Raw genomic sequence first — 26,941 nt, 5'->3', positions numbered from 1 at the left:
TACCTGCGCTGGTGAGGCCCCTTGGTGTCTTCCCCAAAACCCTATCCCATGGGTAGGCAAACTAAGGCCCGGGGGCTGGATCCAGCCCAATCGCCTTCTAAATCTGGCCCACAGACAGTCCGTGAATCAGCGTGTTTTTACATGAGTAGAATGTGTCCTTTTATTTAAATGCATCTCTGGGTTATTTGTGGGGCTTAGGAATTCATTCATTCCCCCCCAAAAAAAATATAGTCCGGCCCCCCACAAGGTCTGAGGGACAGTGGACCAGCCCCCTGTTAAAAAAGTTTGCTGACCCCTGCCCTGTCCTGATGGCACCATACCACTTAATTTCCCTCTGATCTCAAACCATTTACTTTCCCCACCTCCATTCTGCACCCAGGAACAGACCTTCACACATCTGAATGTAGTAGAATTAATAACAAAAACAACAGTAAATTCATTTAATCTTTAAGATATCATGAAATCCTGCACATTTGTAATGTTTTCCAAAGTAATGGCACCCTTGCAGTTTGTTGCTGATGTCTCAACATGTTCAGGAGCCCAAGCTGAGCATCTTTCTCTGTTTTGCATTCTCCTTAAAACCTTGGATCATGAAAAAGGGTTGCCTCGACATTTTTGCCGCAACCTTCTGGCTGCCTCAATTGGAGGCTGCATTGCAATGGAGCCCAATGAAATATGCATGCCGTGTGCTTATTCCAAAGACCTAATAAAAATACTTCTGCTTTATTACATTAAAGACAGGCTGTCAGAGCAGTTCACAATATTGCAGCAGAATGAGAAAGAAAGGGGTGAAAAAAGGGGGATGCGGTAAACGAACTGCATTGCTTCTTAGTTTTATGACGCCAGAATCGGCCACTGTTGAGAATGTGATGCTAAAAATAAAGGCTGTTGATCCTGAAAGCAGCCAACTTTCAATCTGCAGAAATGGCAGTGCCCGCATTGCTTGTTTGGTCCATATTTCAGTGCATTTAGTAGCAAATCGTGTGGCTTCACAATATATTAGGTTAACAAAACTGGAATAAGAAAGTTCCAACTGGCCTGGGAGCCTAATATACTCAAAAAAATAAAAAGAGAATCTGAGAGAGAGCCCCGAACTTCCAGATCTAATAAACTGTGTGGGTGAGACTCTATGAGAGCTTGGATATACAAGGCACTTCACACTTCCTTCTGCACAGCAAGAAGTATTTAAATCCCCCTTAATTCAGGGGCTAAACTGAAAGTGCTTACGGGGCGGTCCTACCAAGCAGAGTGACATATGCTGAGAGGCAGGGCTGCCTCAAGACATTTTGAGGTGAACCACGAAATTGGGAATCAAAGGCCATCACAGAAGGTGAGGGCTTGTGGTGACTCCAGCTGGCCAGGTGCAGAGCCCAGGAGACCCCCAGAGGGCAGCCCCCACCTGGGGAAGGGGAGGAGAGCGGCCGCACCTCCTATTTGCCAAAAGGCTGCTGGAGAAGTGGTGGCTGAGAGTCTAGCAGATCCAGTTTTCAAGGAGCACAGCTCTTGCTGCTACTACGGCTGGGGCAGCATACGAAGATCTGCTGCTCCTGTGGATCCTGCCACCTGAGGCAATCACCTCACCTTGCCTCATTGGTGAGCTGGCCCTGCTGGGCGGAGATCGGGAAAGGCTTTTGGTCTCTCAATTCCTATACAACTTACCTGATTAAAGACCATACCAAAAGATTTGCTGGGCGTCTATCACTAAACATAAGGCCTTACAGAATTCAGACTCTGCTACCTCTTCCATGACCCAGTTGTCTATACAGTCATACCTCAGGTTACAGACGCTTCAGGTTGCGTTTTTTTGGGTTACGGACCCGCCGAAACCCAGAAGTACCGGAACGGATTACTTCCGGGTTTCAGGGGTTGTGCATGCATTAAATCATGCTTTGCGCATGCGCAGAAGTGCCGAATCGCAACCCACACACGGGCAGACGCGCCACTGCGGGTTGTGAACGCTACAGGTTGCGAACGTGCATCCCACATGGATCACGTTCGCAACCCGGGCGTCCACTGTACCTTCAAAGTACTTTCAAAGTACATTTCCCCCCTCAAAGAATTCTGGATGCTGCAGTTCATCCCAGCAGCCCTTAACAAACTACAAATTCTTGGGTGGGGGGGGGAGGTGCTTTGAATGTGCTTTAAATGAATAGTGGATACACAGCCTTACAGTTCAATTATTGCTTTACTGTATGTTATTTTACTATATGTTGGCGGTTTTATTGTTCTTTGTTGATTTTATTTGCATGGGCTCCTTTGGGAGGAAGGGATACAAGAAATAATAATAATAATAATAATAATAATAATAATAATAATAATACAGTCGTACCTCAGCTCCTGAACGCTTGGGAGTCAAACGTTCCAGCTCCCAAACGATCAAAAACCGGAAGTGAGTGCTCCAGTTTCCGAATGTTCTTTTCTAAGCTGAATGTCTGACGGGGCTTCCACAGCTTCTGATTGGCTTCCTACGGCCAATCAGAAGCCACGCTTTGGAAGTGAAACATTTCGGAAGTTGAACGGACTTCCGGAACGGATTCTGTTCGACTTCCAAGGAACAACTGTAATAATACAGATGAATTTTTTGAGAACAGTGAGTGGATTGTAAAGCAGGCAACAATTCGCTCAACGAAGATAAAGGCTGGTGGGTTTTAGGCAGGGGGAAATGTCCCGGGCAGTCTACTGGCAAGCAAGGGAGTGCCCATCATAGCTCCATGAACCCTCCCATTAATTAGAAATGGAGACCTAAGCTATAACAGCAAATGAAATGCTTTTTCCCCAGAAATGAGTTTTTTTCACATACAAATGGCAGCAATACTTGCCCAGCTAAGTCTCACATTGTAAGGCTTTCATGACTCATCAGAGCAGAGGTTTTGCTGATCATTATTACTGAGCATAGCTCTCTGTAAGTTCTCTTTACTTGAAAGGGCCTTTACATTTTGAGCTTGCCAAAACGGGCCAAATGATTTCTGTCAAATATTGGTTTAATGTAGAACTTGCCTAGGATTGTCACACCACAGGATGAAACAACAAGAACAACCCAGCACTAACCTCAGAGCATCTTCCCTCTCTGATTCACTGCTGCTTCTTTTTGCAAATTAATGTAGCACATCTAATCTAGAGCAGGCCATACTCTCAGATGGCACCATAATGGGCTTGTGAATAAATGGGACAATTTATGGAAGACATTCCAAATGAGGTAACTCAGAGCAGGCCTTAAACACAATACATTTTTCAGCAGTAATTGAGGAAATTGGCATAAGGAGTGTTTGTGGCACCTTGTGCCTCTAGCTGCTGGGGAACTGGGCAAGTGGGAAGGGACCTTATCAGAGGCAAAACACCCACCAACTGACCCAGGGGGGCCTGTCATGATGCTGCCTGTGCCTGCCCCACAGACAGGAGAGCTTTTTGCTGCAATCCCCATCCCCAGTGTGGATGTGCTCAAGTGTTGGGGTATTGATGATTCACACCCAGCATGGCAAGGACCCCATGGCATAGTACCTGTGCCTTTTTAAATGGAGATGCTTCCAGAGATTGCACTTGCCTCCTTTTGCATGTAAAAGAGGTGCTCTGTCTGCCCCTCCCCAAAACTCTGGTGTGTTTCATATGAACACGTGAACCTGCCTCCTGGGGCCCCTTCTGTCCTGAACTACAGGGTACCTGGTGGCATGTCCAGTGGGAGTGCACGATCCCATGACAAATGCTAGCACGCAGTCTGGCAGGCCAACAAGTCCAAAGTCCAATGTCCAAGTTCCCACCTCTGCAGCTACCAGCATGGCCCCAAAGAGCTCCCTGGAACACCCAAGCTGTGGTCCAACCAACGTGGGGAGTTGAGCAGACACAGCATCTCTGCTCTGGTGATGGGTCCTACTGCTCTGGTTCCTGTGCACCGACCTCCATGCCCTTGCCACCCTCCATTGCCCCATGAGTACTTTCTACGCCAACCTCTCCTTCTCCATCCCCAGCCTGTCCCAGGCATGGCTAGACCCCTCTCCAGGATCCTCTCCCTCCTCTCCGCTGTTCTGCCAATTCATGACACCTCGACTGTATCAGCTGCACTAGCTCCTAGTCTGTTTCCAAGGGTAATTCTGGTTGCCCTTCATAGTTTGGGAAAGCACTCCTGGAACAGCCATCTCCTCTCATGTGAAATCTGCCCAGTATATTTTAAGGTTAGTGTTTCACTCTGTTTTCAAAGGCAGGGTTGGTGTCAACATGCAGGAAGGTTTTCTTTGTGGAACTCCCTCCTCCAAGAGCTATGGGGAGCTCCCCCTCTTTTATCTTTGTTCAACTGGCAATTGAGGGGTTTGGACTAGATGAGCCTGTCAGGAGTTCAGCCTACACTCGCGTAGGACCCTGGCAGAGACACAGGCCTGACTGGCATGTTTTCTCCCTCCTGGTCAATCGTTCAGGAGCTTCAAAAGCTTTCTTCAGCCCGAACATCACAGCAACCGATGCCAACCGACACCGGCACACTTAGGGGTCACAGAGTCTTCGCAGCTTGCGTGACAGAACCCCAGCAACTCAGCATTTTGGCTAATCTACTTTATTTACATATAAACACACACAGAGCACTGCAACATAGCTCCCTCTCTCTCTAGCATTAGACAGCAAAGAAGGGGGAAAACAGGACAATAGTCCCACTTCATGGAACACAGTAACACAAACATCCTGTCTCCGTCATTCCCACTCTGTGGAGTCAAAACATACACTGTCATGTGATAGACAAAAATCCCATGACTGCAATCATGGAGCAGGAATTCTAACAGAGCCTTGGCATCCCTTCCAACTCTGCAATCAATGCACTAAGAAGCAGCAGACTCAAAAGCTTGTTTAAAAAGGGAGAGTTTTCACAGAATCGTAGTTCTATGCAAACTGTCCCTTTTTAAACAAGCTTTTGGGTCTGCTTCTTCTTAGTGCATTGATTTCTCATGCTGCTGTTTTTAGTGTTAATTTGTGTTGTAATTAGACCGCTGTGGCTTTTATGTTGGCTGTTTGCTTGAAAGCTGCTTTGAGCAGTTCCTTTGCTGAGGGGAGAAGTGAGCCATACATGTTTTAAACAGATACACTATCCTGAGTCAGACCATTAGCCCATCTAGTTCACTGTTGTCTACCCAGAGTGCCAGTGGCTCTCCAGGATTTCAGATGGGATTCTCTTCCAGCCTCACCTGGAGATGCCCCTGGGGACTGATCCTGGGATCTTCTCCATGTAAAGCAGGGGCTCTGCCATGGAGCTCCAGGCCCTATAACTGGGCAGGGGGTTAATGTTGCCAAAACTTAGGATTGGATGCCCCCTGCTCAGGATGTGGGGATTTGAAGTGCCAGATGTCCATAGTGAACCAGAAACCCTGGCCAGGAAGGGTGCAATGAGCCAGCATATCTCTGGCCCCTTCTAACTGCAAGGTTTTCCACTCAGTAAAGGTAAAGGTAAAGGGGACCCCTGACCATTAGGACCAGTTGTGGCCAACTCTGGGGTTGCGGCGCTCATCTCATTTTATTGCCCGAGGGAGCCGGCATACAGCTTCCGGGTCATGTGGCCAGCATGACTAAGCCGCTTCTGGCGAACAAGAGCAGCGCACGGAAACACCGTTTCCCTTCCCGCCAGAGCGGTACCTATTGCACTTTGACGTGCTTTTGATTTGCTAGGTTTGCAGGAGCAGGGACCGAGCAATGGGAGCTCACCCCGTTGCGGGGATACAAACCGCCGACCTTCTGATCGGCAAGCCCTAGGCTCTGTGGTTTAACCCACAGCGCCACCCGCATCCCTTCCACTCAGTAGCTCTACTCAAATCAAAACCGCTCTGTCTCAGCCAACCCCATCTCCACAGAAGTGAATGACCACTAAAGCAGGAAAGGAGAGGGGAAAGTGGATTCTGACAGACCTGGGACAGAAAGAGGAACGTAACTCACAACAGTTCATGGTCATTCACTCATTAATTCAACAAATTCACTGTTGCCAAGGCACCAGCAGTGGGCTGGGTTGGGCTATGGAGTGGAATGTTTGCTTTGCGTATTTGCTGCTACAATCGTTCATTGATTTGTTCCACGTTAATCGTTCCTAAGCTTACAATGCAAAGAAATGCTGCTGCATCTGTTGGACTCTGAAGAGGAATCACCAGCCTGACTGGCATTTGCAGGGCCCTCTGCACAGCCCACTCCAGTGCAGGTGAGATAGAAGGCAGAGAAGGAAGTGCTGAGGGTGACACAGGAAACCCTTTCGCAAGAGGGCAGTTGATCCCAAAGATGGGCACCATGGCAGGGACCTTTAGGCTCCTGAGCTCTCAGAATAGTTCCCCTCCACTCGGCCGCATCCCTCCAGTGGCTTGGCTGAGACCAGCTGAACTGTCTTGAGCAGTGGCCATGAGACCTCTTTCCTCCCTGTCACTTTCTCCTTTTGTGTTGCATTTCTTACATAGTAAGCCATTGTTTTAAGTGTATTTATCGAACTTTGCCCCACCCCACCCCCCAAAAAAGCTCTGGAACGGCTCTATAAGCAAGACAGTCCCTGCCCTCAGACTTACAGTTTAAAGAGACATGATACAAAAAGGAAACGGATTAGGTGGGAGAAGGAGATAAGCAAATACATGTACAGTGGTACCTTGGCTTACATACTTACTGTATTTTTTGCACCATAACACTCACTTTTTTCCTCCTAGAAAGTAAGGGGAAATGTCTGTGCGTGTTATGGAGCGAATGCCTGCGGGTGGCGGGGGGATCTGCTGCAGTCGTGAGCAGAGGATCCATGGTTCCCCTTCCTTCCCTCCTCCGTGGTTACAAAGCATGGATCCACATGGATCCTCAGGATTTTTGCATTGGGCTACTCCAAACTCACTGTCAGATCACATGTCTGTGGCCACAGCATGAACCACAAAAATCATATATCCACTATTTCATTTAGAATATTTTTTTTCTTGTTTTCCTCCTCCAAAAACTACGTGCGTGTTATGGTCTGGTGCGTGTTATAGAGCGAAAAATACGGTAATTCGTTCCGGAGGTCCGTTCTTAACCTGAAACTGTTCTTAACCTGAAGCACCACTTTAGCTAATGGGGCCTCCCGCTGCCGCCGTGCCGCCGGAGCACAATTTCTGTTCTCATCCTGAGGCAAAGTTCTTAACCTGAGGTACTATTTCTGGGTTAGTGGAGTCTGTAACCTGAAGCGTATGTAACCTGAAGCATATGTAACCCGAGGTAAAGGTAAAGGTACCCCTGCCCGTACGGGCCAGTCTTGCCAGACTCTAGGGTTGTGCGCCCATCTCACTTCCGGGTCACGTGGCCAGCGTGACAAGCTGCATCTGGCGAGCCAGCGCAGCACACGGAACGCCGTTTACCTTCCCGCTAGTAAGCGGTCCCTATTTATCTACTTGCACCCGGGGGTGCTTTCGAACTGCTAGGTTGGCAGGCGCTGGGACCGAGCAACGGGAGCGCACCCCGCCGCGGGGATTCGAACTGCCGACCTTTCGATCGGCAAGTCCTAGGCGCTGAGGCTTTAACCCACAGCGCCACCCGCGTCCCTTGTGTAACCCGAGGTACCACTGTATAAATTCTTAGTTGCAGTTTCTTCTAATGACCAGCTGAGGTAACGGCTGCTGTCTAGGGATGGATGATGGAGGCAGGAACCTGGCTTCTCACCAGAGCTGCTGGGGGTTGCCTTGAGTTCTTTGGAAGGAAACTGGCATAAGTATAGAATTATGGTGTGCGAGACAACACCATCCATTGCCTAAGAGTGTGCATTGGGAAGGGTCCACAGATCCATGACAGAGCAGCTGCTTTGCAAGCAGAAGGTCCCAGGTTCAATCCCTGATGGGCCGTTTCCAGAGAAGGCTAAGAAAGACTCCCTGGAGAACCACTGCCAGTCACAGAGAGTCCTGACCTAGAGGAACCAGTGGCCTGGCCTGGGATAATAAGGCCATGTCCAATGTTCCTCTTGTGGAAGAGGCTTGTTGTGCTCTTCTGCAAATAAACTCCAAGTTTACTCTCACCTCTTCAGGGGATAGATATGGGCCAATGGACACATCACAAAACTGGAGTCTTTCCCAGCCACACCCTGACCGGCTTCTTCTCAGATAAATCACAGCCCATTTCTGTGGGCTGCTTTGTGCTCCTCTGCAGCCCCATTCCCTTTTTAAAAAAATATTTTTATTGATTTTTACAATTAATTTCCAAAAACCATATAACATACTTTCTTATCTTATACAATGTTTTGGACTTCCATCAACTGCATCTGAAGATTTTTCAGTCTTTATCACTTAATCTGCATTTCATTATTATCGGTATTACATTTAATACTCCTTCACTAATAATTCTAACCATAGTTTTCTCGGCAATATTTCGCATAATCCTCCTTACAAAACTTCTTGCAATCCTACTAGCATAATCTGTTGATTACAATCGCTTTTCAAATAGTTCATATATTTACTCTGATCCCGCAGGCTTTGAATCCTTCCTGTCATCTTATCCAATTCTGCATAGTCCATTAATTTCGTCTGCCATTCTTGTTTCGTCGGTAGTTCTTCTTGTTTCCATTTCTGTGCCAACAATACTCTTGCTGCTGTTGTTGCATATAAAAACAGTTTATTGTCCTGTCAATTAATGTCCTCACTTACAATGCCAAGTAGAAACGCTTCTGGGGTTTTTTTTATAAATGTATATTTCAACATCTTTTTCATCTCATTATATATCATTTCCCAGAAGCTTTTCACTTTCTGACATTCCCACCACATGTGATAAAATGATCCTTCCTTTTCTTTACATTTCCAACATTTATTACTTGTTTTATACATTTTAGCTAATTTCAGTGGTGTAATACACCATCTATACATCATTTTCATCACATTCTCTTTTAAGGCATTGAATGCTATAAATTTTATTCCTTCTTTCCAGAGTTTTCCCCAATCTTTTAATTGTATGTTGTTCTGCAGACCCATTCCCGCTCCACCAGCCGCCGAGGCCCAGCCCAGAGTCCATTCCATTCTTCCACGACAATGACCTGGGATCATTTGTTTAAAAACCTTTCTAGTGCTTTACTCTGTTTTTCTTCAAAGCAGTTTATTTTAGGGAGTAAAGAAAATCCATAAAGCCAATAAAAATCACCCACTATTCAATTACTAAAATCAAAATAATGGTTCTGAAACCTCTCGTCTGGCTGGACTGGCTCAGCAGAAGCCCCTGTGTGACACCAAGCCAGCAACTCAGCTGATCCTTGTGCACAAAGCTCAGCTTTGAGATACAGGCCTAGGCTTGGCTCCCAGGTACTGACACTTTAATCGTTTTTCTATGCCAGGAATATTCCAATATTTTCTTGCAGGCTGGCAGTGGGGAGAGAAGCAGCATCTTTCTGGCTCAACCCCCCTCCCCATTTCAAAAGACACATTACTAGTGGTCCACTGCTCCTTTCTTTAAGTCCGCAATGCAGAGATGCTGCTGAATTGAGGTCTTTTTCATCATTTTTTGTTAAGTTGGCATTTGCACAAGATTACCTTGCTGTGACATCACAGTGCAGAGGGAGAAACAGGAGTGTGGAGGGAAAACAAAATCTCGTGATGACTACCAGCATCTGTAGAAATCAGAGAGGGAACTCCAAAACTCCAGCGGCTGACATTCTAACATTGTGCATGCCATCAAATGCCAGCAATGCCCTTCAGCGCTCTATATTGGACAAACAGGCCAAACCCTACGCCAAAGGATAAATGGACATAAATCTGACATCAGGAATCACAAGACAGAGAAGCCAGTAGGAGAACACTTCAGTCTCCCATGACATTCAATACAGGATCTCAAAGCAGCTGTCTTATTACAAAAGAATTTCAGAAACAGACTTGAAAGAGAAATTGCTGAATTACAGTTTATCACTAGTCTGAAAACTATGGAGAGACCTGGTCTTAATAGAGATATTGGATTCCTGTCTCATTACATATGCTAATCATCTGCATACTATCCCTTGCTTTTTCCTCTAGTACTAATTGCAGTCTTTAACATTCATCAACAGGTTTACCATACCCATTGAGTCAATCACCCATCTCCTACTACCCTCCTGAGAAAAACCCCATCCCACCCTCCCACTATACATAAGGGTCTGGTGACTTCCTTAGTTGGTCTCTAAGGTGCTACTGGACATTTTTTTAATTTTTTAATATATTTCTAGCAGCTGAATTAGCCACGGCCCAGTCTTTCTGAAAGTCACCCACACTCACCTGTGGGGTCCTTCCAGACCCAGCCTGCACGGCCAGCAGTAAGGAAAGGTGGGAGTTGGAGTCCATTCCTGTCAGCCCACCCCTCAACTTCCCCAGCCCTGCTTTACAGGTTCCTTCTTCAGAATCTGGAGTCTCCTGTGCTCAGCCCCAACAGAAAAGAGTAGAGGAAAGTTGCAGGAAAGGCCTGTAGAACTCTTGTGTGAGAAGGAGTCTCCTTCCTCTGAAATGTGAGGTTGGAAGGCTTTGGAGCTGAGAGAGGGAAAGGGAGCTTTTGCAGGTGTGGGGCTGGTTCTCTGTGGGTATGGAGAGCCTGCACCAGCAAGAGGTTGCTGGGTGAAAGTGGTTCTCCTTGAATAAGTGATACTTAACATTAATAAGTGTAATCCTGGCTAAGAATTTCTTTTTTAATTAAAGTGATGAAAAGAATGGCTTTGTTCTGACATTTACGGCTCACAGCTTGCCTTTTTGCTTAATGTGATTAGTTAGTGTTGTGGTGCTTGGTGGCAGATAAAGTCTTGTTAAAGTTATATCAGGATGCAAGTCACATTAATGCTGTAGAAATTAACAGGGATGAACAGAGGAAGTAAACAGTTCAGGAAAACCAGTTCAAGCTCCAGCAAATGAATAGATGTTTGAATCTGGTTCTGAGACTAGAGATTGATGACACTATGAATTTGAGTTTCCAATCTTCAGTTCACCACCTTTTTGTATCAGCTTCCAATTTACCGTATTTTTCGCTCTATAAGACGCACCAGACCATAAAACGCACCTAGTTTTTGGAGGAGGAAAACAAGAAAAAAAATATTCTGAATCTCAGAAGCCAGAACAGCAAGAGGGATCGCTGCCCAGTGAAAGCAGCAATCACTCTTGCTGTTCTGGCTTCTGTGATAGCTGCGCAGCCTGCATTCGCTCCATAAGACGCACACACATTTCCCCTTACTTTTTAGGTGGGAAAAAGTGAGTCTTATAGAGCAAAAAATACGATATTTTTTAAAGTTAGCATTTTTGGGTACATTTATGCTAATAGACACATTTTATATGCAATTTTGCCTACCATAAATATTTCTACAAACCAATTCCCTGAAGGCAATGCCTTTTTATGTTCCCAAATACATGTACACTTTTATGCATGCTTCCCTTTAAGATACACATTCTTTGGTTGGATAGTTGCACGGCAAATTCTGCAGGGTAGCTGCGACTTGGCAGAGCACCATTTGGTTCTTTTGGGAAGTGTGGCAGGGGGTGGGGGTTCACGTTAAAATGCACACAAAACCAAATTTCTCCCCCATATTTGAATTGTGGCAAAATGGCCAAACGGAAAGAAAATGGTGTCACCAGAGGTTCTGTTTCTTGTCCTTCACAGATGATGCAGCAACATGCTTAGTAGAAGGCACTCATAACATACTTGCATGGCCAATGAAGGCAACTAAAGGGGGTCTCATCCTCTGTCACTACCCCAAGTGTGTGTGTTTCTTAACTTTTTGACCCACTGAATGAGAGATCCAGCATAAGCAACAAATTCTCTCTTGGTGAGCACCAGCCTTTTTTCCTGGCCACCAGGAGTCCTTTCGCAGTGTCAGCCAGTTTCCCCATTCTCTTTGTCCCCTTGTTGAGGAAAAGTGCCTTTAAGAACACAGGAGCCCTATTAGAATGAAGTTGGCAACCAAAATGCTCTCTAGAACATTGGAACAAGACCTGTTAAGCAGCCATCTCCTTTCAAAAATAACGACTTGATAGGTTTGCAGGATCTCCTTCCACCCTGTTCCATAGTCCCAGAGGCCTTTCCTGGAAAGAAAGAAGAATAAACCTGACCCACCAAACAAAACTCATCAGAGGGGTGACTATGAGATCACCTGACCCCATTAACACCCACCTGATTGCTTCAGTTGGCAGAACCGGCACTGTCACGGGTGCCACATAAAACCCATTCCACATTTGTACTCCATCTTTTAGTGTGACAGCACCTGCACTTTGAAACTCCCTGCCTATTGATATCAGGTTCCTTCACTGTACCATTTTCAGCGTCTGCTAAAAATATTTTTGTTTAGACAAGCCTACCCAGATATTTAGAAACTTGAGGCAAGTTTTAATCTGTTTTTAGTTTACTGTTACTTTAACTTTTTGAAAGTCTTTTTATAATAATTTTTATTGGTTTTTCCAAATATTTTCCATCATAACATCAATTTTGTAAATAGAATAAACAAACATTTGGCTGTATAAGCCTGGAATTTCCCTAATCCTCGACTAATGGTTTTCCAACTTAATCTCTAGTATGCATTTTATTCTTATTAATATTACTATTAAATCATTTTGTTGTCGTTTAGTCGTGTCCGACTCTTCATGACCCGCTGGACCAGAGCACGCCAGGCACTCCTGTCTTCCACTGCTTCCCGCAGTTTGGTCGAACTCATGCTGGTAGCTTCAAGAACACTGTCCCACCATCTCGTCCTCTGTCATCCCCTTCTCCTTGTGCCCTCCATCTTTCCCAACATCAGGGTCTTTTCCAGGGAGTCTTCTCATGAGGTGGCCAAAGTACTGGAGCCTCAGCGTCACAATCTGTCCTTCCAGTGAGCACTCAGGGCTGATTTCCTTCAGAATGGAGAGGTTGGATCTTCTTGCAGTCCATGGGACTCTCAAGAGTCTCCTCCAGCATAATCCTAAATAAACAATTTGTAAATTACATTTAGTAACAAATGATAATTTAAGCCTACAAAACTTCTTGTAACCTTATTAGCAATGTCAGTTGTTTACAGTTGTCTTTCAGGTACAACATAATTTTTTTCCAGTCTTTCAAGAAACTCTGGTCCTGCTGGTTCCGAATTTTCCTAGTCAATTTCGCCAATTCGGCATAGTCCATTACCGTATTTTTCGCTCTATAACACGCACCCGACCATAACACGCACATAGTTTTTAGAGGAGGAAAAGAAGAAAAAAATATTCTAAACAAAACAGTGGATGTATGATTTTTGTGGTTCATGCTGTGGCCAGAGACATGTGATCTGACGGTGAGTTTGGGGTAGCCCAATGCAAAAATCCTGAGGATCCATGTGGATCCATGCTTTGTAACCACGTTTTAAGTGGGGAGGGAAGGAAAAGCACTCAAGGGACAAGAAACACGCGCGGGGTGGGTGGAGAAGGATGCTGTTAATAATGAAGAAGAGGGGTATAAGAGGAGAAGGCTCCTCTCCTCTCCCGCTTTGCTCCTTTAAAGCAAGCAGGCTCTGCTTCTCTCCCTCCTCCCCGGCTTAGCGAGCTGAAAAACTTTGCTGCTATTTAGCCAGCTGAGTGGGGAGGAGAGAGGGACAGAGAGCCTGCTTGCTTTAAAGGAGCCAACCGGACAGGAGCTCGTGTAAGCGGCTCCTCTCCTCTCCCGCTTTGCTCCTTTAAAGCAAGCAGGCTCTCTGCCCCTCTCCTCGCCCCCACTCAGCGGCTCTTCTCCCGCTTTGCTGTTTCAAAGCGAGCCACGGAGGAGGGAAGGAAGGGGAACCATGGATCCTCTGCTCACGACTGCAGCAGATCCCCCCGCCATCCGTAGGCATTCGCTCCATAACACGCACAGACATTTCCCCTTACTTTCTAGGAGGAAGAAAGTGAGTGTTATGGTGCAAAAAATACGGTAATTTCATCTGCCACTCTTCTTTCGATGGTATCTCTTCTTGCTTCCATCGTTGAGCTAATAATATTCTCTCTGCAGTTATAGCATATAAAAATAATGTCTTATCCTGCCTGTGTATTTCTCTACCTACAATTCCTAATAGGAAGGCTTCTGGGTTTTTTACAGATGTATATTTCAACTTTATTTATTTATTTATTTATTTGCTTTTAAGTTAGCAAGTTTATTATGTTACACATGTACACAAAAGAGCAGAGAGCAGTGCAGGCCTGGGTTGCCCCTTCAGTGTTAGTTCTCTAGGCTTGTTCATCACAAGGACCCATCTCAGAAGTTCTTTAGCCATTCAAGACTTGGTCCTTCCTTGTCACACGGGTGGGAGGGAATATCTGGCATATTGCCATCACCCCTGGAACTGGATATGTATATGGTACAGCCTGGGTCATCATGGCGCTGCATTTTCTTAAGGGACTGACCCATAGTGCCACCAAAGCCATAAAACCAAGGCCGAAAGAGAGAACGACAACTGGATCCTTTCCCCATGCATTTTTCAGAAATGGGATAATTTTGCTCAGCGCAAAGGAAAGGAAAGTGGAGGTGGCCATATTTCAACTTTTTTTAAAGTTCATTATATATAATTTCCCTGAATGCCTTTACTTCCTTACATTCCCACCACATACGATAAAAACTACCATCTTTTTCTTTATATTTCCAACATTGATTATTTGTTTTATACATTTTTGCTAATTTCACTGGCGTTATACACCATCTATACACCATTTTCATTACATTCTCTTTAAGTAAACTGCATGCTGTAAAGTTTATTCCAGCCTACCATAATTTCCCCCAATCAGATGAAGAGGTGTATAAAAAGGCCCAGAAGGCATTGAAGGACTACTTTGAGATAAATCTGAGAACACAAGTGGAAAAAAGAGTAATTTGGGACGCAAGTAAAGCCGTCATGCGAGGATTTTTAATACAACAGAATTCTATAAAAAGGAAGAGACATAATGAGAAGAAGGATAAGATCTTGGAAAAGATAAAAGAAGGGGAAAAGAAATTGAGATCGAAACCAAAGTCACATGAAATTTTGAGAGAAATTAAGTTTTACCAGAGACAATATATGGACTTGATGAGCCAAGAGATAGAATGGAAAATAAAACAAATGAGACAAAGGTCATTTGAATCGGCTGATAAATGTGGGAAACTTCTGGCATGGCAATTGAAGAAGAGACAAAAACAGAACACAGTTACAAATCTAGAAGTGGAAGGAAAGAACATTTATAAACCAAATGAGATTAGAAACTGTTTTCAGAGTTATTTCAGGAGACTTTATGCACAAGGGCCGGTGAACGAAAAAGAAATAGAAGAATTTCTCAAAAAATATGGATTACAAAAAATTTCTGAACAAAGTAAAGCGATTTTAAACCAGAAGATTACTGATCAAGAAATTGAGGGAGCCATTCAAAGTATGCAATTGGGAAAATCTCCAGGACCCGATGGACTAACCTCCAGATATTACAAAGCTTTGAAAGAATGGATTATACAACCGTTGAAGGAGGTCTGTAATGAAATTTTAGAGGGGAAAAAGGCACCTGAATCGTGGAAAGAAGCTTATATCACACTTATACCAAAGTCAGAGACTGAGAAGAACCAGGTCAAGAACTACCGCCCTATATCATTACTCAATGTGGATTACAAAATTTTTGCAGACATTTTAGCAAAAAGATTGAAAAGAGTTTTGATGGGGGAGATTCACAAAGACCAAGCGGGCTTTCTTCCAGGAAGACATTTGTCAGAGAATGTGAGAAATATAATAGACATTATGGAGTTATTGGAAGTTAATATTAACACTAAGGCAGTACTAATATTTGTGGACGCGGAGAAAGCCTTTGACAATATTTCTTGGAGTTTTATGAAAAAGAATCTCCAAGGGATGGGGGTAGGCCAAGGTTTTGAGAATGGTATAAGTGCGATTTACTCTGAACAAAAAGCAAAATTGATTGTAAATAATGTGGTTACAGAAGAATTTGCTATTGAAAAAGGGACACGACAGGGATGCCCAATATCCCCACTGCTTTTTATATCAGTCCTGGAGGTTTTATTAAACATGATTAGAGGGGACCAGCTGGTTAAAGGGATTCAGGTCGGAGCTAAACAGTACAAACTGAGAGCATTTGCAGATGATCTAGTTTTAACTTTACAAGAGCCAGACACTAGTACGAGAAGAGTTTTAGAGTTAATACAAGTATTTGGTCAAGTAGCAGGCTTTAAGCTGAATAAACAGAAAACGAAAGTATTGGATAAAAATTTAACAAGTGCAGAAAGAGAGAAATTCCAGAATGATACTGGTTTATTGATAGCAAAGAAGGTGAAATACCTGGGGATAAATTTGACATCTAAGAATGTGAATCTATTTAAAGATAACTATGAGAAATGTTGGGCAGAAGTGAAAAAAGATTTAGAAATATGGTCAAGTTTGAGACTTTCCTTGTTAGGCCGAATTGCTGTTATTAAGATGAATGTCTTGCCGAGAATGTTATTTTTGTTTCAAACATTGCAGATTGTGGACAAAATGGATTGTTTCAAGAGGTGGCAAAAAGATATATCTAGATTTGTCTGGCAGGGCAAAAAGCCCAGAATAAAATTTAAGATACTAACTGACGCAAAAGAAAGAGGGGGGTTTGCCCTGCCGGACTTAAAATTGTACTATGAATCAGCGGCTTTTTGCTGGCTGAAAAACTGGCTGCTTCTTGAAAATACAGATATTTTGGACTTGGAAGGGTTTAATAATAGATTTGGCTGGCATGCATATATATGGTACGACAAGGTCAAGATCCACCAAGGTTTCAAAAACCATATTGTTAGAAAAGCCCTATATAATGTATGGATTAGATATAAAGACTTGTTGGAAAACAAAACACCCAGGTGGTTGTCACCGATGGAAGCTAAGGAAGTGAAAAAATTAAACATGGAATCTAAATGGCCGAAATATTGGGAAATTATAGAGTATGAGGAGGGAAAAGTTAAATTGCAAAGTTATGAGAAATTGAAGTCCAAAGTAAGAGATTGGCTCCATTATTACCAGATAAATGAAGTTTTTAAACAGGACAGGAAAATTGGCTTTCAGGTGGAAAGGTCGAAATTAGAAACAGAGCTTTTGGAACCCAGTACTAAGAATCTGTCAAGAATGTATAACTTGCTGTTGAAATGGAATACACAGGATGAGATGGTTAAATCAGCTATGATTAAATGGGCACAGGACATTGGACATGACATTATGTTTGCAGACTGGGAACAGTTATGGACCACCGGTATAAAGTTTACGGCATGTAATGCCTTAAGAGAGAATATTATGAAAATGATTTATAGGTGGTACATGACCCCAGTCAAGCTTGCAAAAATTTACCATTTGCCCAATAACAAATGCTGGAAATGTAATGAAACTGAAGGTACTTTTTATCACCTTTGGTGGACATGCCCAAAGATTAAGGCTTTCTGGGAAAGGATCTATAATGAAATGAAAAAGGTGCTTAAATGCACTTTTGCGAAGAAACCAGAGGCCTTTCTCTTGGGCATGGTAGGCCAATTGGTGTCAAAGAAAGATAGGATGTTTTTTATGTATGCGACAACAGCAGCAAGAGTACTTTTAGCAAAGTACTGGAAGACACAAGAATTACCCACACTGGAAGAATGGCAGACGAAGGTGATTGACTACATGGGACTGGCTGAGATGACCGGCAGAATCCGAGACCAAGGGAAAGAGACGGTGGAAGAAGACTGGAAGAAATTTAAAGTTTACCTTAAGAACTGTTGTAAAATTAATGAGTGCTAAAATGTTCTGAGTAATGCGAAATAGAATTGCAGCGATAAACAATGATATGGGAAAAAGGATTTAAAGGAACTGCCATAAGTAAATAAAATTAGGGGTTGCTGGAAAAATTTAAAACAAGGATGCAGAAAAAGGAGGTATGGGGAAGTCGTTGAAAGAAGGTTTAAGGAAAAGAAGGTTAAGAAATTATACATGTTTATATGTTTGTTTGTTTTTGTATTGTTTTGTATTGTTATTTAATATGTATTGGAAAATTAATAAAAATTTATTTAAAAAAAAAACATAATTTCCCCCAATCTTCTAACTGTATATTATGACCAATATATTTTGCCCAATATCATACTTTTTGAAAGTCTAACATTGTTTTTTTCTTTACTTTGTTTATTGTTTCATCTTTTTTGTAAACCACTTTGAGTTTTTAGTTTTTTGTTTATAATCAAGTGGTGTATAAACTTTATGGAAGAAAACCCCCATAAATTTCTGAAACATCTCTTTGCAGGGCCACAACTGCTGCCAGTCCGAAGGACCAGTCATTCCCGCTCCGAAACAAAGTTCCTGCTCTACTCAAATACCATTGAAGAAGGCTGCCTGATCGAATTTAACCAGTTCGATACTCTTGAAAAATGCCGTTTCAATGCCTCTCTTCCTTTGGTGATGATAGTCCACGGATGGTCGGTAATGAACTTCACAGCACTTTTTCTTTCTTTCTTATCCAGGGATGTTGCTCAGCTGAACTTTGATATCTAGATAAATCTGGCCTCATACAGGATCCCCCACTTCATTTTTTCTCAAAGGTTGTTCATTGGCCTGATCTGTGGAGGAGGTGGTAGAGTCCTGACACAATGTTATGGGCTGTACCATCTAAAGGCAGCAGGTGGGCATTGCCATTTTCAAACTCCCTACCAGAAAAAACAGGGGAGTGGGAGGGAGGGGGCATAACAAAGGGGCATTCAAACCTACCCTGCACTGGCACAGCCCCTTCTCCCATTTCAGGATTTTACCACCTTCCAGTGGTGGATCGTGTCTTCCCAGCACCTGGAGTGGCCATACCTGGGGCGCCCTAGGGAGGCGGGGCGTGGAGGGCAATGTGAGAAGGCTGCAGCTAGACAGGCATGCACCCTTCCAACCAGCCTGATCACATGCCTGTTGCATCCTTCTGATGCCCTGCCAGCCCCACGTTGCTTTGCAAGGCTGGAATGTGGGATCAGACTCACAAACCAGCGTGGGCTGGAAAGGGCAGTGTGGGGAGCAAAATGCACCCTGGAAAAAAGTGTGTCTGGGGCACTGGCCCCCTCACCTTGCCCACGCTACACCTCTGCCACCGCCTTTTGCTCAACCTCAAATTCTTGCTACGCCAAGGATGCCTAATGCAAGTTGTTTTGAATGACTCCAGACCATTTGCAGACATGGGTGTATTTAGCCTGGAGAGCAGAAGGCTGAGAGGAGATGTAATAGTCATCTTCAAATATCTGAAGGGCTGACACATGGAAGATGGAGCAAGCTTTCTTTATGCTGCTCCAAGGGGGCAGGACCCGAACCATTGGATTCAAATTACAAGAAGGGAGATTCTGACTAAACATTGGGAAGAACTCAATAGCGCTCACCCAAAGTTTGTGCTCCTTTGGAAAATTGAAGACGCAGCAGAGACTGTCATAGTTTTAAGAAATATTATTGATTCACATATTTACATCTTCAGTCTGCTTGGAGGAATTCCAGAACTTACAGCATGGCCATTTCAAGAGGGACTTATTCCCCACAGTAGTGCAGCACTGGAGTGCAAGGCATCTCTCCCAGCCAGCCTTCAGCCAACCTGCCCAAGATGGATCTCTCCCTTTGTTCTCTCCCTTTTGCTTCCCAGCACACCTTGCTAAAGACTGTCATTTCCCATCACTTCGTACCCAGTTAACCTAGCAAACTTCTTTCTGCTCAGGCCCAGGATTCCTCTTAGATGGGCCATCAGCACTTTTTGTCATGTTAACGCCTCTATTCCAGGTGAGGCTTGGAAAGGTAGCTTAGCCTGTATTTTTCCACAGGCCTGCAGTCTTCCTTTCAATACTCCAAATAATCAAAATCCTACCATTTATTAATTTCTAGGGTTTGGTGGGGGGGTCCCAGGCTGCCCCCTCAAACCTATAACAATATATTATAGTCACTCACCCCAAAAGGATGAGGAGAATCTGTTTAGTCATGGCCTTAACCATACACCTTTTAAAAACAACAACAACATGTTATTACTTTCAGTTGGCCTCACATGCAGAACTATACTCCTTTCCACTGAAATAAGGGTGTGTGAGAGTAAATATAAGCATGTCACCATACAGATGTCAAAAATATAAAAATTCTGTCCTGGGAATTGTTCATGCTACAGCAGATGGGCAAAACTGGAGCCCCAAATCAAGGATGTGACAGGCTGTCTGTGGCCGTTAGGAAGCAATCACCCAAGGCATACCGTTGGGGTTTGCAAGGAGTTGGTGGCCTGGCTGTCAACTGGTTGTGAGCAATTCTCCAGGCCTGCCCTTGCTTGGGCTTCTCAAAGAGGGGGTCTCTTTCCCAAGTCCTCCCTCCAAGCTACTAATCAATCACATGCAGGCACCAAACGAGTTACCAGGCTTTATTGGCTTCTTCTCTGGCACCAGCTACAGAACATCAACCAGCAAGTCTAATACATGGCGTGTTCTCTCTCTCCTCCGGCAGGTTAACTCAGAGGTTTATAGGGGCTGGGGAATTCTGGCAACCAGCCAATCCCATCACATGCTCCAACTCTGGGGACTAATTGTTACCACCTGCCTGAGGGGCTCCACCCAGTGGTACTTGCTCACAGGCTCACTACTTCATGACAGGGGATCATGAATTTTACAGACTTGGTTTTCTCCCATGACTGCAGGTGGATGGAAGGCTAGAAGGCTGGATTTGGAAGCTGGCCGAAGCCCTGAAATCCCAGCTGACACAAACAAACGTGATCATCACTGATTGGCTGGCCCTTGCGCATGCGCACTACCCCATTGCAGTGCAGAACACCCGAGATGTTGGCCAAGAAATCGCTCGATTCCTGGAATGGCTGGAGGTAAGCATACTCAGAGAGAGGAGACAGTATGAATTGTGTGTTTAATGCCTCTTCCCTTCCACCCCAGCTCCTCCAACTTAAAATTTGTAAATGTGTCTTGTGCTGGTCACTTATAGCTATGGGCTGGTGTAGAGGTGGGGGACCACTGTCCCAGCACCAACCCTGCAGAGCAGACCACTGGCAACAGATCCTCTGCCTTGCTGCTACTGCCTTTGTTGGTCTGGTCTACGCAGGAGGTGGTAAAGTCCTGATGTGATGATATAGACCAGGCGTCCTCAACCTCAGCCCTCCAGATGTTTTGAGACTACAATTCCCATCATCCCTGACCACTGGTCCTGCTAGCTAGGGATCGTGGGAATTGTAGGCCAAAAACATCTGAAGGGCTGAGGTTGAGGAAGCCTGGTATAGACTCTACCACCTTGAGGCAGCAGATGGGCAATGCCATTTTTCAAACTCTCTGCCTGAGAAAAAAATGAGCATGACAGGGAGAAGGAAGAAGAAGAGAAGTTTTTGGACTTGATATCCCGCCTTTCACTCCCCTTAAGGAGTCTCAGAGCAGCTAACAATCTCCTTTCTTCCCCCCCCCCCAACAAACACTCTGTGAGGTAAGTGAGGCTGAGAGACTTCAGAGAAGTGTGACTAGCCCAAGATCACCCAGCAGCTACATGTGGAGGAGCAGGGAATCGAACCTGGTTCACCAGATTACGAGTCCACTGCTCTTAACCACTACACCACGCTGGCTCCTACTTCAGTCCTCACTTGGCTGTGCTAATTTTCTACATGCAGTGAGCTGTACCATCAGGGCAAGGATGAAGGAAGGCTCTCTTCTCAGGGCTCATCCGCACTCCTGCTTGTCCCACCAACTTCCCCTGGGAAAAGCCCCTATTTACCACAGAATTAGAGCAACAGATTTTCTACGGATTCACATTTGCTCCAATTCCATGGTAAAAAGTGGGTTTCCCTAGCGAAAGCAGTGGGGCAAATGGAAAATTGTTTGGATCCAGGTTTCCTAAGCACAGGACAAGCAGAAGTGTGGACGAGGCCTCAAAGGTTGCACTAGGGTTTTCCTACTAATCACCAGCTGCAACCATACGTTCTGAAGATACTGCAAAGAGAGCATTAGCCTAGAAGGGGGAGTGATCCTCTCCATTGTGGTGGCAGAATTTAAACAAGGAAGTAAAGTGTATTCAGTGTTGATTAGGGAGAGTGGAGTGCCCCTGGCCAATTTTGACCCCACAGGCTTGTATTCATATCAGCTCTCTATAGCCTGTCATTCTGTCAAGTCAGGTGCAGTTGAGGCGTCTTACATTTCGGACAAGGATGCGGCACTTGCAATGTGCCAGTGTCTCAAGGGAAGGTAGAGCACTGCTTGAAGCAAAGGGTGAAATGAACAGGCATGACAATTTTCACGTCTGCAAAGCAATCCCTTTTATTTACCATTTATTTGTTTTTCATTCATTTCATAAAATTTATATACCACTTGATTGTAAACAAAACAAACCCAACTCAAAGCAGTTTACAAAAAGAATAAAATAATAAGTGACAAAAAAACAACTATTTAAAACATTTAACAAAATAATTAAAGTCAACCATAAACTAAAAACAGATTTAAAAACATATCAACATTCTGCATATCTGAATCTAAAGAAAAATGTGTTTAAACACAGTTTTTCTGTCACGGTAATAAGGAACACAGTTCCTGCATTATTTGAAAAGTATATCAAGCAACTCCCTGTGATTTCTGCCCTACAGACTGGGATTAAGCCAGCAGCAGGTGATGCACTGCTAACTTGTGGAATTAACTGACACATGATGTGGTGGTGGTGATGACCACTAGCTTATAGAGCTTTTAAGAAGGACAAGTTATATTCCTGGTCCACCAGGAGCTATAAGGCATGAGAGCTAAATCACTCTACTTACAGAGACTGTCTGCCTCTGAATATCAGCTGTTTGAGAGCAAGAGCTGGAGTGTGTGTGTGCGCCTGACTTCAAACTCCATTTGTGGGTTTCCCAGGCGGCTCTGGCCACAGGGGGATGTGAGATGCTAGACTACGTGGCCCAGCAGACTGATCAAGCAGGGCTTTTCTTGAGTGCAGCCTCTCTCTGAATCTCAGAGTTCAAATTAATTCTGAATGTGGTCCCAAAACCGTAGGAACAGCTTCCTAGACCAGTGTGGGTGCATGATAAGATTAAATTGAGGGAGTTGGGGCAACATTCCGCCTGCAAGGGAGCCAGATGGATTCGGGCCACGGGGTACAATCCAGTTTGACATGCTGACTAGAACACACTTGCCCAACTTGGAGCTCTCCACCTGGCGTTGAAGTCCAGCAAGTCCCATCAGCCACAGGCAGCAGAGCCAACAACATCTGGAGGACAGCAGGTTGGGAAGGCTGAATGAGAGTGTCACATGCAGACTGGGGAGACCCAGGTTCAAAACATATTGCAAGTTGCATATTATAAGCATATTATATTGCGAAAAAGTAAATGCAACTATCTTGGTCAGTAGAGCAGGAGACTCTTAAACTCAGGGCCGTGGGTTTGAGCACAGGTCAAAAGATTACTGCAGTGGACAAGATGGCCCTTGTGGTCCCTTCCAATTCTATGATTCTAAGTGCAATTAACCATCGTCATCATCCCCACTCAGCCATGAAGCACCCTGTGTGACCCTGAGCTAGTCACTCACACCTACCTTCTAGGGCCATTGTGAGGATCAAATAGCCTTGGAGGAACAGCTGAGATTCTAAAATCCAACTGGGAGGTTCTCCTGGGCAAACCCCACTGAAATGAATGGGAGCAATGCAAGAGCACAACTGTACTGTTCCAATGGGGCTTGCACAAGAGAACTTCCCACCAAGTTGTGCCTCATGCTCATTAGTGGGAGGGACTGAGGTCAGTTGGATTCCCATCTTGGGCACCCAAATGTCTTGCGCCAGCCCCAGGTTGAGCCTGCAACTACAATGCATGCCCCACATTTTGCCTGCACTTTACATGGCTGCCGGGTATCTTCCAGGAATCTGTCCAGTTCTCCAGAGGCAATGCTCACCTGATTGGGTACAGCCTTGGCGCTCACGTCTCTGGCTTTGCTGGCAGCTACATTAGGGGTGCAAGGAAGATTGGCAGAATTACAGGTAAGAAGAAAAATCCCGCAAAGCATCCCTTCGGGGAAGGGCCATTGTAGCTCAGCAGTAGAACAGCTGCTTTGTGTGCAGAAGGCCCTGGGTACCATCCCTGACAGCATCTCCAGGCAGGGCTGTGAGAGAACCCTGCCCAGAATCCTGGAGAGCTGCTGCCAGTCCGTGTAGACCCAGTTGACTAGTGGTCTGACTCCATATAGGGCAGCTTCCTGTCTTAGACCCCTCAGTCAAAACCGAGGTGGATAAGTTTTTTCAGCCAGCATTCTCTTCTGGGGATGGGGTGAGGGGACATCCCCATACCCCGTTCAGTAGAAAAAGTGAGTAATGAATGTAAAGTTTACTTTTATACAGTAGGATAATTTACACACACACACGCAAAATCAATTATCAGCTAATAATATTAATTAGGTTTTCTTCCTTACGCTTCCTATTTTAAGGCATAGCTTACATGTTTGGGAACAAAAATTATTTTGCTTCATTCAGCAGTGCCTGTGAATCAGAATCAGAATAATCTTTTATTTATAATTTTTTTTTTATTGGTTTTTCCACATATAATATAAAACAATACAAAAGACAAACACAAACAAACAAACATATAAACATGTATAATTTCATAGATTTTTTCATGTACCCAATTTCAGCGACTTCCCCATGCCCCCCTTTTCTGCATCTCTGTTTTGAACTTTTTTTCCAGCAACCCCTGATCCAAGTTATTATTAATTCCTTTCTTTAACCTCTTTCTTTCCTCTTATCCAATCATTTATCGCTGCAAATCTGTTATGCTTTACCCATGACATTTTAACACTCAGTAATTTTGCAAATATTTTTAAGATAAAGTTTAAATTTCTTCCAATCTTCTTCCGCCGTCTCTTTCCCTTGGTCACGGATTCTGCTCGTCATCTCTGCTAGTCCCATGTAGTCGATCACCTTCGTCTGCCACTCTTCCAGTGTGGGTAGTTCTTGTGTCTTCCAATACTTTGCTAGTAAAACTCTCGCTGCTGTTGTAGCATACATAAAAAACATCCTATCTTTCTTTGACACCAATTGGCCTACCATGCCCAGGAGAAAAGCCTCTGGTTTTTTGTGAAAGGTACACTTAAGCACCTTCTTAATTTCATTATAGATCATTTCCCAGAAGGCCTTAATCCTTGGGCACGTCCACCAAAGGTGATAGAAAGTACCTTCAGTTTCATTGCATTTCCAACATTTATTATTGGGCAAATGGTAAATTTTTGCAAGCTTGACTGGGGTCATGTACCACCTATAAATCATTTTCATAATATTCTCTCTTAAGGCATTACATGCCGTAAATTTTATACCGGTGGTCCATAACTGTTCCCAGTCAGCAAACATAATGTCGTGACCAATGTCCTGTGCCCATTTAATCATAGCTGATTTAACCATTTCATCCTGTGTGTTCCATTTCAGCAGCAAGTTGTACATTCTAGACAGATTCTTCGTATTGGGTTCTAGCAATTCTGTTTCTAATTTTGACTTCTCCACCTGGAAGCCGATTTTCCTGTCCTGTTTGAAAACTTCATTTATCTGGTAATAATGTAGCCAATCTCTTACTTTAAACTTCAATTTCTCATAACTCTGTAATCTCACATTTCCACCTTCTTGTTCTACAATTTCCCAATATTTTGGCCATTTAGATTCCATATTAAGTTTTTTAACTTCCTTAGCCTCCATTGGTGACAGCCACCTAGGGGTTTTATTTTCCAACAAATCTTTATACCGAATCCAAACATTATATAATGCTTTCCTTACAATATGGTTTTTGAAGCTTTTATGGATTTTTACCTTGTCATACCATATATATGCATGCCAACCAAATCTATTATTGAACCCTTCTAGGTCCAAAATGTCTGTGTTCTCAAGAAGTAGCCAATCTTTCAGCCAGCAAAAAGCTGCTGCTTCATAGTAAAGCTTTAAGTCCGGCAGGGCAAACCCCCCTCTTTCTTTTGCATCAGTTAATATCTTAAATTTTATTCTGGGCTTTTTGCCCTGCCAGACAAATTTCGATATATCTTTCTGCCACTTCTTGAAACAGTCCATTCTGTCCACAATCTGCAATGTTTGAAACAAAAACAGCATTCTTGGCAAAACATTCATCTTAATAACAGCAATTCGGCCTAACAAGGAAAGTCTCAAATTTGACCATATTTCCAAATCTTTCTTAATTTCTGTCCAGCATTTCTCATAATTGTCTTTAAATAGATTCACATTCTTAGTTGTTAAATTAACCCCTAGATATTTCACCTTATTTGCTACCATTAATCCAGTTTCACTCTGAAACTTCTCTCTTTCCTCCACTGTTAGATTCTTTCCCAATACCTTTGTTTTTTGTTTATTTAACTTAAAACCTGCCACTCGACCAAAGGCTTGTATTGTCTCCAAAACTTTTTTTGTACTAGTGTCTGGCTCTTGCAAAGTTAAGACTAGATCATCTGCGAACGCTTTCAACTTGTATTGTTTAGCTCCGACCTGAATCCCTTTAACCAGCTGGTCACCTCTGATCATATTTAGTAAAACCTCCAGAACAGTTATAAAAAGTAGTGGGGATATTGGGCACCCCTGTCGTGTCCCTTTTTCAATAGCAATTTGTTCAGTAACCACGTTATTTACAATTAGTTTTGCTTTTTGTTCAGAATAAATTGCACCTATACCATTCTCAAAACCTTGGCCCACCCCCATTCCTTTGAGATTCTTTTTCATAAAACTCCAAGAGATATTGTCAAAGGCTTTCTCAGCGTCCACAAATATTAATACTGCCTTAGTGTTAATGTTATTCTCAAGTAGTTCCATAATGTCTATTATATTCCTCACATTGTCAGATAAGTGTCTTCCTGGGAGAAAGCCAGCCTGGTCTTTATGAATCTCACCCACCAAAACCCTCTTTAATCTTTTTGCCAAAATGTCTGCAAAAATTTTGTAATCCACGTTAAGCAATGATATAGGGCGGTAGTTCTTAATCTGAAGAATCAGAATAATCTTTATTTGCGTCAGCCACCAGCCATAGCAATAAAATAAGATACAATGTACAGAAGATAAAGGTAAAAACTTAACCACTGTATATAAAATACATTTAGATCAGTAATCAAATGACAGATCTTA

General features: G+C 43.8%; 1 protein-coding gene and 1 pseudogene across 3 annotated transcripts in view; one reads left to right on the top strand and one right to left on the bottom strand.

The window, feature by feature from the left end:
* Positions 1-26,941, top strand: part of LIPC (lipase C, hepatic type) — a 72,687-nt gene that overhangs the window by 30,533 nt on the left and 15,213 nt on the right. For 2 of the 3 annotated variants that reach the window (XM_053364699.1, XM_053364696.1), the window contains exons 2-4: positions 18,126-18,301; positions 20,511-20,690; positions 23,701-23,818. In XM_053364699.1, the coding sequence (XP_053220674.1) occupies positions 18,126-18,301; positions 20,511-20,690; positions 23,701-23,818 (474 nt within the window). Of the gene's footprint in view, positions 1-18,125; positions 18,302-20,510; positions 20,691-23,700; positions 23,819-26,941 lie in introns of those variants that run through there. The other variant, XM_053364698.1, reaches the window with a different exon arrangement.
* LOC128401521 (NADH dehydrogenase [ubiquinone] 1 alpha subcomplex subunit 3-like) lies at positions 14,032-14,399 on the bottom strand (annotated as a pseudogene).

Source organism: Podarcis raffonei, chromosome 14 (assembly GCF_027172205.1).
Source record: "Podarcis raffonei isolate rPodRaf1 chromosome 14, rPodRaf1.pri, whole genome shotgun sequence".
Taxonomy (NCBI): Eukaryota; Metazoa; Chordata; class Lepidosauria; order Squamata; family Lacertidae; genus Podarcis; species Podarcis raffonei.
The sequence above is the reverse complement of the archived record's forward strand: the minus strand, read 5'-3'. Positions and strand labels throughout refer to the sequence as shown.